The following is a 15461-nucleotide window of genomic DNA, read 5'->3' as shown; positions in this document are numbered from 1 at the left end:
ACGCGCTCGGAAATCAGCGGAACGGGGCGGGACGGGGCTGGCCCGGCGGGCGGGGCGGAGAACGCGCCGCGCTGTTCCTCGCTCGGCCGCAGCGCCTGGCAGTCACCCGGGGCTTGGCCTGCCCGGTCTACTGCCAGGCTTCCCCTGGGTTCACCGAAGCATCTCTCCTGCCATCAGCTGCGTCACGGTGTCACGGCCGCCGCAGTACTTGGGGTGCTTCCCTCGCCCTCGCCCTACTCCGCTAGGGAGCCCGTGGTGCCCGGCACAGCGAGGCGGAAAAGGACTGCGGTCCCGGCCCTGGGGTGCGCCGGGCGAGTGCTCAGAACGCCCACCGGGACCACAGTCGTTTCCTGGGTCAGTGCGGGCGTAGCGATCCGGGCCCCGTTCAGCGCTCCCGGTCGCTTCTCCGGAGGGTCTCTAAAGGGACGGAGCGCCTCCCGTCCCGCCCAGCAGCTGCCCCAGAACTCGGCCACCACTCGCGCCTCTGGCAGGCGGCTGTCCCAGCGCCCAGCCCGCCTCCAGCGCGGACGGGACAATCAGCTCCCCCCCCGGCTGTGGGCTGTGACCGCGCGGGTTCGAAGGCACTGGAAGGGTTGGCGCTTCCCCGTTTATTTCTCTGCAAACGCCGAGTGTAACCGGCACCGCGGCCCGCGCACGCGGCCCCGCGCCGGCCGGGAAACACGCGCGGCAGCCCCGCCCTCCCGGGGGCGGGTCCCGGCGCGGCCCCGCCCCGGCGGCGCTTCCACTTCCTGCCCGGCGCCGTGTGTGTCCGGGTCGTTCTCGCCGTTCCCTCCGCAGCCGATAGCGCCCGCGCTCGCTCCCGCCCCCGGCGCGACACCCGCTTCTGCGAACGGGGCGGCGGCGGCGTCTGCCCGCGGCGAGCGGGCGGCGGCAGCTCCCGGTGGTGCTGGGGAGGACCAGCAGGAACGGGGTCTCCTCTGGTCTCCTCACCGCCGGTCTCGGGAGGCGGCGGCGGCCAGGGGAAGCGAGCCCGGGGGGGCCTCGGCTGCGGGCCCCGGCAGCGGGGCGGCCCCGCCCCGAGGCAGGACGATGCCGGTGAAGAAGAAGAGGAAGTCCTCGGGGGCGGCGGCGGCGGACGACACCGGCCTCAAGAAATGTAAACTCGGCAGGTACCGTCTCGCGGGGCGGCGGCCGGTGCCGGCGGTCACGTCCCGGGCCGCTCCTGCGCCGGCCCCGGGCCGCGGCAGCCGTGGGGCTTCCCGGGGCGGCGGGCCGGGTGAGGCCGCGTGGGGCCCGGCCAGCGCCGGCGGGGCCGCGGCCGTGCCCGGAGACACGTCCCGGTGCAGCTGCGGGGCTCGCCGGGCCGGCCGCAGCGGCGGCGTGGTCATGTCTCGGGGAGAAACGCCTCGGAACGGCTCCCATTCCCGGCTGGCTTTGCCTTTGGCTCTACCTCTAGGACCAGTTCTGGCATTTGTCCCCATATTTGTTCTGTCTCCCTGGGGTAGGCGGTTCTCACTTAAAGGTTGCCAGTACTCAGAGTGTCTGTGCTAAATGGACGTTTCCTCTTTTTTTCTTTTTTTCTTTCCCTTTTTTTCTGTTTCCCCCCCCCCTTTTTTTTTTTTTTTTTTTTTTTTTTTCTTTTCTTTCTTTTTGCAGTGAATTGGAAGGATTGGTCAACACACTGGGAAACAAGAGCAGGAAAGGTTTCTCTAATAAATACACGAGTCTGAAGCATCTTTTTTATTAACTACTGTAAAAAAAAAAAAAAACAATGCCGTGATACCCAGAAGTTGCTGTTAGAATGATAAGCCATTAGTGTGGTGCAGAAGGAGTTTGTAATGTGGTTTCTCCGAAGCAGCTGCCTGCTTCATCTATTACACCTTGTTAAGTATGGCAGTAAAGCAGCACTTACTACTAACGTCCTGAGGACATGAGGATACAAAGGACTTGCGAAATCAACACTACGGGAATGGCTATTGCAAAAAATTGTGGCGTATGGCCTTTCTCGTAGGCTGGCCGAGCTTGAGTTTAGAAGTACCAAGGCTCTTGTTTAGTTATGACTGTTCATTTTGGGTAGCTATTCTAGAGCTCAGTTTCTGTGGTCATTGATGACCTTTTAGTTTCAGTCAGTTTATTCACTGCCTATAAATAACTGTTCTTGTGCCAGCATTATCCTCTATACCACTCTACTCCCTCATGGTTCTGCCTCAAAGTATATTTGGAGGGAATGCTTTTGTTTTCTCTTACTTTATTTTGCATACTTAAAAAAGCTAAATTATTCTGTTTGTAATACCAACTTTCAGTTTCCTTGCTCGTCTTAGCTGTTGTTTGCATGCGTTCAGTTTCAGTTTGTCTTTCTGGAACACCGTTAACTGAAATTTTGTGATCTTAATTTCTTTTACTTAAAGTGTTTTCATAGCACCAAAAGAAAAAAAAAAAAAAGAAAAAACCCAAACCAGATTCTACAGGGAGCTAGTAGTTGGGCAAAAGCTATGACATAAGTAAGAGTTTATGCTAGGTGATCGGAAAATGTTAGATGCACAAGCATTTTTGGCATTATGTTCTTACGCAACAATTTATTGGTAATATTCTTTAGTAAAATCAGTGATTACAACTAGATCTGTGTTAATCTGGATAAAGCCAATAAGCAATAGCAGACCATATGACTCTGGCCTCTTTCTGGTGACTTATGTTCCTAAAGCCAGTTGGATGGATGGATGAATGTTTGTAGAAAACCTTTAATTCTAGCTTTCAGCACAGAAGGCTGCTTCTTAGAGTGCTGTGTTCTTTTCCGGTGAAGCTAAAAAAGATACATGGGGAATTAAAGTTGTTCACCCTGCTCAGAATTGAACTATTCTTCTCCTGCTTGACGTTTTAATTTTAAAATTGCAATGTGGGAGCTGCATAATTTTAAATCCTCTCATATGATTAGTTCTCACCTCGTTGTTAGAAATAACCTTAGCTTGTTCTGAAGGTCTGTAATTTATGTTTGAAAGGAGGATGCATTTGTTGCAGAAAAGGTGTTGCAGCTCCTTACTGACTGAAGATGCCTCTGTGTTGTTGTTTTTACTGGAAGAAATTCTATGCATTCTTTTAATGAATGATGAATTAGAGAATTCACTTCCTAGGCAAACTGGGTTGTGTGTTATATAATAAAGACAATGATGAGGGGAGGCTGTGTGTGCTGAGCAGCTTCAGTGTTGCCACAGATTGCACACTACTATTCTGGTATATGTACCAAATATCTATAGAATTTGCAGATTCTTAATTATGTGTATAATGTAAACAAATTGACCAAGTTTTTTTCCCTAATTTGGGTGGTTAACTATAAATAGCCTGACTTTTAAATATGTCAAACTCTGCAGCTTCTGTTGACCTTAATGGGATCTGTGCGTGTTCAGCACTCTTGAAGATCATGCTGCTTGTTAGCGCCGTAACATTAAGTTATATGTATGTATAAATATAAGCAAACAATAAGCATTTAAATTACTGATATTTTGGCCATCTGTATGGGATTTTTTTTTTTGTTTAATATCTACAAGATAACAGTACTTCTGCATTTCAGAAAAAGGAATAGTTGCAATAAATTGGGCTATGAGATGATTGTAATCCAAAGGTAGTTTTATGTTCCAACAGGAGTTGAGGATGACAAACAGTTGCCTTTTATGAAATTCACCATCACTAGATGTATATTGACCTGGTGAAAGAATTTCAATAGATTAATAATAAATGTGGAATTTAATTTTTCCTGTTTTTCACATCCCCTTACAATAAAACTGTTCATCCTTGTGTTTCTATTTTCTTTTGCAGATCACAAGCATCTGGTAAAGTAATAAGTGGAGAGGAACATTTTTCAAGCAAGAAGTGCCTGGCTTGGTTTTATGAATATGCAGGTAATATGCAATGTATTCATGTTTAAAATCACGCAGTTTTGTTTTAAATAAAGCAATACATCAAATACTGCTTTGCATTTCACTTTTTTGGGCTGATGTAGACATAAGAATATGTCCATATTTGCTTCCTTATAACATGCACTTGAATTAGTATAGCTTTTATTATTACCTTCATGGTATTTGTTCTTTTTGACTTACTTTTCTTTACTCTATGCTTTTTAACTTTAAAATGAAATAATAGATGTTGGGCAGTACAGTGTTGAACCAGGATATACTGAATGATTCTACTTCTTGCTTTGAAATTTTCAAGTAGAAGTCAGGACACTGAGAGATTGTTCAGATTGATGCCTGTGTGTCTAGCGATATCTTCCTTGTGATTGTATTGGAAGGCTATTGACATAGGTCATGAGTTAAGCTCCTTGTATTTATGTTTTACAAAACAAAATAATAGAGGTTTATATTGTTCTTTCATCTGAGTATTTGTACTAACATTTTTGATCTTTTAAGTAACAAATGTCTCATTCCAAAAGTATTTGAAGTAACCTCTTTCAAATAACTCCCATCTGCCATTGAATAGCTGCTTTCAGTGACTATGCAGTGTGTTTTGCAGTGTGTATTGCACTATTTTGCTTATTTATTTAGGTATTTATTTACTTGTTATATGATTTCTGAACTCAGGATTTCGAAATTGTTATTAATTTCTTATCTAGTTGCTATTTCAAGTCTGCCGTAACTGGTTGGTGATTAAAAGTCATTATGTGCCAGATCTTAGTATGGAGTGAGCTGCTAATTTTTCTGCCGGCAGTTGGTTTGAGTATATTTATCAGGACTGATATTTTCCTTGCAGTCTTTTCACACCAACGAGCTACTCTTGTTTATAGTAATCTGCTTTGTACTTTAGATTTGTGTCATACTCCTCTGGAGTAGAGTCTTTCCTAGGGAAATAATAATAACAGAGTTAATTTTCTTGTAATAAATGTGTTTGCACATTCTTTAGAATTAATGTCTGTAAATTTTGTCTTTGTTGTTGAGTCAAGAATTGAATGTAGGAGGCTATAGTTTTGGTTAACCAGTAATCAAAAAATGCCACATTTCCAGCATGAGATACAATTCCAGTTAAATTACAAACAACAGGAGATAAAGTCTTTCCATTGAAAGATGAAACTATAAACACACATATATGTGTGTGCATGATTTCTGGACCAGAGACACTGATTCAAGCTTGTACTTGTCATTACCAGTGAACTCTTGTATGTGTTTCCCTTCATAATTTGTTTGGGGTTTTTTTTCCTTAGCATTTTCTATCTAATACTGTTTGGCCTTGCTTACCTGGGCAAAATGTCCTTTGCAATATTCTTCAAGAGGTAGGGGCTCGTGATCTTAAGTGTCAATTGCGTTTTATTTTCCTGTAAGAGTAACCATTCTCAATAGTTTTTATTGACAATATTCTTATCTCACAGTGAGTAGTTATTCAAAGTACATTATCTGCCCCCAGAACAAGCAGAAGCCTCTTTAAGAGTTTGGACAAAGTGGAGACAGGTATCATCAAGGACTCTCCCTATTATAAGCAGCAAAATTTGCCAAAAATTATAAAATGGCATGTTGTTTTGGAAGCTAAAACCTCTACCTTCTACATGAGTTCTACTCACTAAATGTTAATGTAATGATCCAAGACACATCAAAATACTGTGTTGACAGGCCTTTTAATAATATTTGACTACCCAGTAGGAGTCATTTTTGGATCAGGCTTAGTCAAAATAACTGAAACCAGAGAGTGATTAGAGGAACAAAACACTCTAGGAGTGTGTCCATATGCACTCTTTAAAGGCACTGTTTTGCTGCATTTTAGAGACTTGTGTTAAAATGCAGAAATAACAGCATAACACTATCTCTGTGGCCTTAATCTCTTTTCATTGCAGCTTCAAACCTTTTTTCTGTTTTGTATATAGCTAACATGCTCGTGTTATCAGTTTATTATCACTTTGTTTATATTACTCAGCATCATAAAACTCATCTTACATTATTTTCAGATTCCCCTCTTTTATGTTAGTGTAAACCTATAATGTTAGCACTATCAAAAGAATAATATCTGTAGTGGTCACTCAGAATGAAGGGATTCTTTTTATTGTTGATAAAATAATTTTTCCAAGAACATTATTCCTAAAGTAACTTCAGCAGAGAGTAAAGGTACCCAAATTATCTTGAAACAATTGCCTGCCACAGTTGTTGGAGATGAGCTGCATCAGTAGCATGCTCAGTGGAGTCTTTTGAAAACTCAGATACAAAACTAAAATGGCTCATCTGCTATCGCAGGGAGGCAGTGCACAGCACAAACCTTCTCATGTAGCACATAACAGACATGTCTGCACAATTGCACTTGATAGAATAGTTCTAGCTCTAAGAGCTACTTAATACCGTAATTCAGTGTTTTTAGAAATACTTTGAGTGCAATTACACTAATGTGTGCAACCCTTGTGAGCAGTGAACGTTACTTAGATTTCACTCTGGTGTGTTTTTTGCTTTGAAGGTCCTGATGAAGTTGTAGGCCCTGAAGGAATGGAAAAATTCTGTGAAGACATCGGTGTTGAACCTGAAAATGTGAGTTTCTTTCATAGTGCTAGTAACACCTAAGAGAATATTAGATGAGATTTAAGTTCTATGTAAAACTTTTTTTTAACTCCACGAAGCAAAGAGGTTTTTTATCTCCCTGCTTGTAGGGGCTGCTCTAAGATATTTTAGCTCAATATGTCAATTATACTTTGGGGGGAGAGGGGTGGTTATTATAGTAATACTCAATTTTCAAAAATTGAAATTAAGGGAAAAGTTGCATGTAGCTGAATTTTTTAATGGCAGCAAATACGAATACCAAGCATGTACCACAGTTGCTAGAATGTTTGAATGCTTTGGAGTTTTATTCTTGGACATCAGTAAATCAGCCTTTTCTGATGTACTGACTCTTTTCCTGCCCTTATTTTCATTTTGTTTCTCCTAGATTATTATGTTAGTTTTAGCCTGGAAGCTAGAGGCTGAAAGCATGGGATTTTTTACCAAGGAAGAATGGTTAAAAGGAATGACCTCATTACAGTAAGAGTGTTTTTACATATCTAATACAATGTTTTGATGTTATGATTGTACCTATAACTTAACTCTATGTCATGTATGTTGGAAATAAGACACAAAAAAAGCTGGCTTTTAGGTCTTGTTTTGGTCCACAGCTGCAAAATTAATCTGAGTTCACTCAAAGGATTAAGTTATTATCTAAACCCAGTTAAGTCAGGTTTTGGTGGCTTCCTTTTCTTACAAAAATATGCTAAAATATCATTCTAATTAGCAGACATGGATAGACCTGGAGATGCACATAAGCATATCTCAGCACTGATATTCTGGAAAGATTTTACTGATTTCTGAGCTTTAGGGATGAAGACTGCATGGATAACAATTTTGGCTATTAGTATTATATATTAGATGCATGTTAGAAGCCATGCTTAATGCTGAGGCTAAATAACACCTTTTTAGGTTTATAAATTAACTTCTTGCTCTTTCTGTTTGCATTTGAATTTTTGGTGAGATAATGCCCTGTTGAAAGAGATTTATTTCTTACGGTAAAGTAATCGGGTTTTTGTGAGCCTTAGTTCAGTTGTTACTTTTTGTTTGTTCTTTGTGTAGTTGCTTTTGGTACCCTAGTGTTTTACAGGTGTCTTGTTATGACACTGCATTCAGCGTTACAAATAGGGCGCTACTGTTGCAGCTAGAGCATAGTGAGAAAAAGGGGTTGATTTTACCCTTGCCCTGGATTGATTTGGGAAATTGTATCAGGTAGATACCCTCTGGTTACTCAGAACTATGGAGTAAGTGACTCTGGACTGACTTTCTTAACTCTTAATTGATTTGGGATCAGACTTCTGATAGATGCCTTGATTATTTTGTGACTTTCACCAGAAAATTAATAAATTAAGAGCTGGAATGATTAAATCACTTGAAATTCAGGAGGACAGATTAAATTCTGGGTGCCTGGTTTTTCAGATGCAGTGAATGACTGTTGGTCACTTACCTGAAGTACCTAATTTCTATGCCCAAATAGAAGCTTTCAGGAGTTAGCCAATATCACAGAATGCAAGCACAAAGATGTGTGAAATCAGGCACCTGTTCAGAGCTGATGTTTTACACTTTGTTTCTAATACTTTGCTGTGACTGGAAAACTTCTGGTTCTTTTCAGAACAGAGCTGGTCATGCTATAATCTAAATTTGTTTAATACTAAAAATAGGGTGCTGCTATTCGTTTTCATAGAAACAGACTTCTGGTGAGAGCACTTGCCTAAGCCTAAAGCAGTTCATGTGTATGTTTTGCTCCCCCTGTTCTCTATTAAGCTGGCTAAGCATCCGGGTGAAGCAGAGACCCTCACATAACAAGATCCATTGGCTAAAAAATTTGTGTGGGTTTTGAGTGGGAGTGAGCAAGCAGCTCTGTGGCACTTAGTTGCCAGCTGGGGTTAAAACCATGATAAAAGAAAATACAAACCTGTAGACTTGTGCTGTTGTTGCTTACTAGGAAAGGGAGGATCATATTATGGGATTCCATCTGGAATGGGGTTGTCTATTTTCTCTTGAAGGGTTTAAGGGAAGTTTGAAGGAAAAATATTTTATGCTTAAAACAGTAAAGTATCACTACATTCTTGCTCAGCTTATTTTTTTCTTTTAATTTTTGAATGAAGAAATGAAATTGAAATGCAATAATACCCCAGAGTGTGTTCTAGTCAGAGCTCTGTTACAGAATCCTTATTTCAAAAGATGTGAAATGTCACACAAGGTAATTGCATGAACAAGGTTGAGTAGAATTCAGCTCAATAATAATATACCTAAATATTTGGCTTATATGCAAGAGGTAGATTTCTTAAGCTCTTAATGCAATCTTTTAAGATCCAGTTAATGTAATGGAGCCTAGAGGGGTATCCAGCTTGCCCTAAGACCTAATGATTGGTCACCTGAATTGCTCTTAGAGGTTGCTTGGGTAGTCCTCTATGAATGGCAATACCTGAGGCTTAGGACATTCATCCCTAATCTACAGTTAGATGGCAGCATTTGGGTGCCTGAAGTGACATTCTCTCTGCATGTTGTTTCATAATACACTGGTGAAGTTTGCTCTTCAGAGATGACAAAAATAAATGTGTGGTAAGGTAGATACTGTCAAAATGAAGGTGAATTGAGCCCTAAATAGCATCTTACAAGAACTAAACAACTTAGACTGGAAGGTTTCCAACATATTTTGAAGGTAGGATGAATTCTGCCACGTGTGTGTGCATATACTTATATATGTATGTACATAGGCAAGCTCTCTTCATAGCAGAGAGAATAAAGTACCTCTGCTAGGCAGTTTATTTCAGCTACTTTAAATATGTCCTTAGGATGAAATATATATATTGACATTAAATGCTTTTGGTTTAATGTTTGTATACATCTTACTGGTTTATTTTTGGTTTGGTTTTGTTTTTTACTAAAAGACAAGCATATGAATAGCTATGAAATATAAAACATTGGAATATCTGAGTAGGAGTTAATGAATCGTCACTTTGTCCATGTTAGCTGGGCCTCATATGATCTCTCTACCTCAACAGAAATTAAAATACTTCCACTTTGTGATGCTAATTTGAGTTTCGTTAAAAATGTGACATAAGGATGAGAAGAGAATGTAGTAAGCTAATGTCTAATTTTGTTGATCTTGAGGTAACACTATTTAATGCTATCTTTCAGTAAAGACATTTTGAGAAATCGCATCTTTTTCTAGTGTCTCTACAGGAGTTCAGTGTTAATTCACTTGTGCTAATTTGAAGGTTGTTCTGATTATCAGGAAGATTATTCTAAGTATGGATGACCTCAGTCACCTATTTTATGGTGCAGCCACATAAGCAGCTGTATCTCCATAAGAGGAGTTTGACAACTCCTTGCCAATCATTTTGGGAAGAAAGTCAGTGGCTAGGTAGAGAAATGGCCTAAACAGCTTTAACAGAGACCTGTCTGTGTGTTGGGATCCAGAGGGTGATGCTGGTCTGAGCATGATCCGTTTGGCTGTTTGGTTATAAATGCACTGATAATAAATTGCTTCAGAGTCTTGACACTTAGTAATCACTCATTTTCTTACCAACTTTTTCGTAAAAATCAATTGTGTATTAAAATACATATAGCCAATAATATAGTAGACAATAGCCGGCATTTTACTTGGCACTAAGATTTATAATTATCTGAACAATTTTAACAAAGTAGTTTGTAAGAAATTTAACCATACTGAAATTTGTGTTTACCTGTAACGTGGTAAATAATCTGTCAAATTATATTTAACAAAATACATAGTAAACTGGGTATATGTCACTAGTACACTAAGAACTTGAGCATTTAGGTAGATTAAATAGGCAGATTTGTCCTCAAATGTGTAGAACATTCTGTTGCAAGTATGAAGCTTTGAACGTAGAAGAGATACGAATAAAAAATGATGTCTTTCTAGCATAGCATAATGCTGTTTTAAGAGTTAAATAACAGAATATAGACCAGTTAGATGGCTGAAGACAAAAAAAGTAAATTTATCTTTAGTTGAATTTGCCAAAGCTCATTTCACAAGAGTTCTTTCCAATTTTTTATATGGTTTGTCACAGAATATACTAGTTGTCATCTGAATATGTAACCTAATTAGCTAATATTATTTATTTAGTACCAGTGTTGGCAAAGATTCAGTGCTGCTTTAGGTAGATGCTGCTAAAGACAAGAAAAAATAATAATAAAAAAAGGTTGCATCAGTTGGAATTGCTACATTTCTCTTGTCGCAGTCTGGAGGAGACAGACTGACAGCTGTGCACACACAGGCTGGCAGATCTGAGGAACAGGAAGTATCAGCTGTGGGCAAAGTGCAGCATCAAAGCACAGCATCTCAGCAACCTGCAGTACCCCTGAAGGGCCCTTGCTGGGGGCCTGTGTGACAAGTCCATGTGGAGCTGTTAGAGGTGCAAATGTATTCACTGAGAGGCAGGCTGCCAAAAGGGGGACACGTGACCAAAGGAAGTATTTATGTACAGCTGCATTTCTGAAAGTATGCTTCTTCACGAAGGATACAAGGCAAGGTAGATTTTTTTTTTTTAATTTATTCTTTTTTTAGTTGTGGCAGCTTTTTTATAAGAATAAAATGTCCTGTTATAACTGGTAGATTGAGTGAGTATTTTCTGGAGGATTAACAAGGTTAAATTGCATTCTCCTTTGCCATTGTTGGTGAATCTGACCCATTTTCTGTTTGGAAACAAAATTTCTTGCTGAGTAAAGTACAAGGAGATCTTTCTGCCAAAGACTTATTTTTGCCAAAGCTTTATCCTTTTGGCTGGTGGGCCTCTATGTTCTCATACAGCCTTTGATTTTTCAGTTGAATAGCTACTGACTAATTCAGTAGCTTAAGGTTTTATCAGTGATTAAGGTTTTATCAGAGCTTGCATTTATCAGTCATAAAACATGAGCAGACTAGTATGTTTTGCAGAGTGCCTGCTCAATCCTGCCATTTGTAAACACACTTCAAAACTACGTGTTTAGGGTTTGCATTTTCCCGTTATTTACAGCTGGATTTCACCCCTTAATGCACACTGAATGATTTTTTTTTTTTTTCAAACATTCATAGTGACTGGAAGATAAGATACTGCTGTGTATGAATATAGATTGCAGAGTTTGGAATTAAAAGACTATTGTTTTTGTGAGATACGAAGCATGCGCTTTCTATTATGTTGCTGATACATTTAAAACAAAAAACTTGCTTACAGAAGCCAGCATTCATCATTTCAGTAAGCTGCAAATATTGAACACGTTCATTATTCTTTAAGTAAGTTTCGCAGTATTAGTCCTGTATATGTAATGATTGCAATTTGGTGATTGTAATTTTTTGTTTGCTGATATTCTTTTCATTTCCTAAATGTTGTTTTGAACTCCTAATGTTTTTTTTTGTTTTGGTGGGGTTTTTTTTAGGTGTGACTGTACAGAAAAATTACAGAGTAAATTTGACTTCTTACGGTCACAGTTGAATGACATTTCATCCTTTAAGAATATCTACAGATACGCCTTTGATTTTGCAAGGGTAAGAGTGCTGTAATGTTAGGAAAGTTCTTACTTTTATTTATTCAACAAGCTTGTACTTGATTGGTTTCTGTGCTTCCTTTATTCAACCTTAGGAAAAAGACCAGCGGAGTCTTGATATTGATACTGCAAAGTCCATGTTAGCTCTTCTGCTTGGAAGAACTTGGCCACTGTTTTCAGTATTTTATCAATACCTGGAGGTACAAGTTTCCCTGATTTTGTGAATGTTTCCATAGTAGTTGGACTGTTCTGTGATAATATTATGTTTATTTTACTCAAGAATGAATCCATATTGCTCCCTTTCCCTTGCTCAATATGCTTATGAAACAGTGATGTTTTTGTAGGCATCAGAGATCCTTATCTTCCTTCCTGTGCCCTAGCCCCTTTTCATACCAAATGCAACCAAAATTCCATCTTGGTTATACTGTAAATATAATTTTAAAGTAAGTAGTAATCCCCACTTGTCTCTTCAGCTGCATCTGCACTGCATTTTAAGTTTGCTTTGTGCAGGTAGAGTATGTAGGTACCTTGATCTCTGGCTCTCTCTGGAAGATTTTGGTCAGCTTGGCTGCAAGTGACAGATGAAAGTGAAGGGGGGGTGTAGGTTGTGGAACACATTAGGCTCGAGACTATTCCCTGGCTTTAAGACAGTACTAGCACTGCAAAGTAGATGTCCTTATGATCATAATGTATTGTACCTTGGAGAAAAGTTGTGGGGTTTTTTTTAATAGTTCATTCTGGAAATATATCAGAGATAGATATGCCCTGCTTCAGGGCAAGACAAAAATACACCAGTTTGTGAAGCTTAGAATGGTGACTTACTGATTTCCAGGTTTTGGGAATTTTGATTCTGCTCTGATCTTCCAAGAAATCATTTTCTGTAGTTTCATAACTATGAAATATGTTCATATGTAGTATTTTTTTAAATGGAAAATGAAGTAAGTAATAGCCATTGTTACCCATTAAATTGTTTAAGATCTCATTGAAGATAAAATGACATAAATGAGATGCAGGGGTACCAAATGCTGCTTGAGATTTTAATATTTTGAAATTACTTTTCCTAGCAATCGAAGTATAGAGTTATGAACAAGGATCAGTGGTACAATGTACTAGAGTTCAGCAGGACTGTCCATGCAGATCTTAGCAACTATGATGAAGATGGTGCATGTAAGTATTCTTAATGTTATGTTTATTCAAATATTAGCAGAGAATTTTAAAAATGCAGAAAACAAATTTCTGTAACAGAAACAATACTGAAAGGTATAAAACATTTTTCTTCTGACAATGTATGGAAAAACAGCCCTAAAAACCATCCATCTTCAAGCTGCAGATATTAATTGTTCTTAATTGTACATCAGGGGTGTAGTATGTCAGTAGTATGATGGTTTACTTGAGCCAGCTTGTATTCAGTGAGGATCTAGTGGAGATGCTTGCTGCATGCACCTGTTGACTTGAAAGTAGAATTATGAACAGCCAGCTCTCATTTTGTACCAGTATATAGTAAACTCTAGCTTAACAATTTTTGCCTACCTGCTGGTACTTGGGGCTGAACTCTCCACCTGGCTGGTAGTCAGTCATGCCATGACTGAATTGCCTAAGTCCCATTTTGGTCCATGTTCTAATTGTTCACAATTTTGAAAACTTTAGAAAGAAGGAATTAGTTGTGCTGATTTACAAAGTTTATGAGATTATTTTTATGCTTTTCATTCAGTTCACTCCACCTGTCAGATATCAGGAACACTTTTTACCATAATTCCAAATAGTGGGTTTTTGTGGTATTCTTTGTGTACTTTTTACTTCCAATCCTTGGATTGGGGTGATTGTACTAATCCATGAGTATTTTACCATAGGATTGACATGGATGTTTCCTAGACCAGTAGTCTTAACCCTCATACTTCAAAAGAAGGTGTTTGAAAGACATTACCAATTATAACTCTAAGTTTTGTCCATTTGCAGGGCCTGTACTTCTGGATGAATTTGTTGAATGGCAGAAAGTCCGTCAAGCGTCATAGCAAGAATTCAAAAGAAAATGCAAAAGTTTTTTTTGGTGCCCACCTGTACACAAAGTAATGAGAAAAACAAAGGATTGCATTTTCATTCATAAGAAAGACTTTACAGTAATTTTTTTTTTCCTTTTTTAAGGAGACTTTCTTGTTACATGTCATATGGGCTTTGAACCACACCTCTTCTGAGACTGAAAGTTGGAGTTCTTGTTTTGAGTCTTATGTTTATAGCATTTATTTCAGAACAATAAAGATTCAGATTTGTGACAAAGGCCTAAAAGTGAAGGATGTCCCTTGAATGCGAGTGTGGTGTCTATTTTTAAAACCAAATCTATAAGATATCTTTCTCAGAAGTGCCCTTTGCTATGAATTTTTGAAGACCTTAAAAATGCTTAATTGGCGCTGTTGCTTGCTGTTGGTATGATTGTCTTGTGTGGCAAATAGAAAGAATGACTGACTGATTTTTGGAGGCCCTGGGTAGGAGTGTGCTAATTTGTGTAGTAAGTATTGGTCATGAGTTGTGCCGCAGTTTTCAGCTCCTCGTGGAGAGGTAAAGGCCTTAAAATCCCACTATTGTTTTTTATTTCTTTGTTTATTCCCCACCCAGTGGCATGGCATTTAATGGCAGGCCCTTTCAAAGCTGAAAGGTGTAGAGCAAATGGCTCTATGTGCAGAATGGCTGAAAACTAGTTGCCTGTACTTCAGATGCTGAACGCAGATACTCTTTGGTACAGCAAGGCAGCTTTCAGATTTTTACTGCTGTTTAGGCTTTTTGGATTGCTTTGTATAAAAGTGCAATTTATATTTTAAAAGGGAAAACTTGGTTTCAAGCTCTGCTTCTTACGTGTTTTGGACTGGAGGCACTCATAACATTTTATCCCTCCCTGAATGGTTTTCATAATGTAAATCAAGAAGCAACTATTCTAATCACCTACTTTTGACGAAGTAACAGGCTGTATGTAACAGGATATTAAGTGTCACCCTGTTACTCTGTGTTTGAGTCCAATAACTACTGTGATTGCCCTTTTAGGGATTCAATATTCAGGACAACCTTTAAATACAGCGGAAATTTCTCACTTAACCTCCCTGCCCAGGAGACCCAATGCCACCCTTGAGAAGGAAAGGGATTTTAATCATTAAATGTGAAAAACCAAACCAGAATGAGAGAACGAAGCGTTTGCGGCTTCTACTTTATTATATAAATGTATAGTACAGACTCTGATAATACTGGGAGACTCAGTTGATGATCAAGGCCTCAATGTGCCAAATATTTCAACAAGTGAAATAAGACAATGTAAACTAGGCATCACTTGAAGATCTTTGCCTCAGGGATATTAATTCTGTTTTGCACATCCCTTAGTCTGACCAACAAGCATGAGTTTTCTTGTCCTTAAGGAAAGCTGTGTTCCTAAGATGATTTTTTTTTTTTTAAGGTGGGTGGGGAAAAAAAAAAAGGTATGAGGAGAAATAAGGGGTAGCACCTAGTAGTGTGTGTGTCTGTATTCTT

The 15461-nt window shown here is 39.5% G+C and overlaps 1 protein-coding gene and 1 long non-coding RNA gene across 4 annotated transcripts in view; both read left to right on the top strand.

The window, feature by feature from the left end:
• LOC136357581 (uncharacterized) overlaps positions 1 to 15461 on the top strand; it is a 391604-nt gene that overhangs the window by 72606 nt on the left and 303537 nt on the right. The gene's annotated exons all lie outside the window — the stretch shown is intronic.
• DCUN1D5 (defective in cullin neddylation 1 domain containing 5) lies at positions 733 to 14234 on the top strand. 3 transcript variants are annotated; one of them, XM_066312964.1, is made up of 9 exons: positions 733 to 1130; positions 1618 to 1655; positions 3768 to 3854; positions 6382 to 6452; positions 6847 to 6938; positions 11844 to 11952; positions 12047 to 12151; positions 13016 to 13118; positions 13908 to 14234. In XM_066312964.1, the coding sequence occupies exons 1-9, from the start codon at positions 1051 to 1053 to the stop codon at positions 13961 to 13963; spliced, it is 741 nt and encodes a 246-aa protein (XP_066169061.1). In that variant the 5' UTR covers positions 733 to 1050; the 3' UTR covers positions 13964 to 14234. The 3 variants fall into 3 exon arrangements, with proteins under 3 accessions (XP_066169061.1, XP_066169059.1, XP_066169060.1); XM_066312962.1 differs by lacking the exon at positions 1618 to 1655 and having other exon boundaries at positions 734 to 1130; positions 3772 to 3854; XM_066312963.1 differs by lacking the exons at positions 733 to 1130; positions 1618 to 1655; positions 6847 to 6938 and having other exon boundaries at positions 3790 to 3854.

Source organism: Sylvia atricapilla, chromosome 2, assembly GCF_009819655.1.
Source record: "Sylvia atricapilla isolate bSylAtr1 chromosome 2, bSylAtr1.pri, whole genome shotgun sequence".
NCBI lineage: Eukaryota > Metazoa > Chordata > Aves > Passeriformes > Sylviidae > Sylvia > Sylvia atricapilla.
Note: the sequence above shows the minus strand (reverse complement) of the source record. Positions and strands in the feature narration are given on the sequence as shown.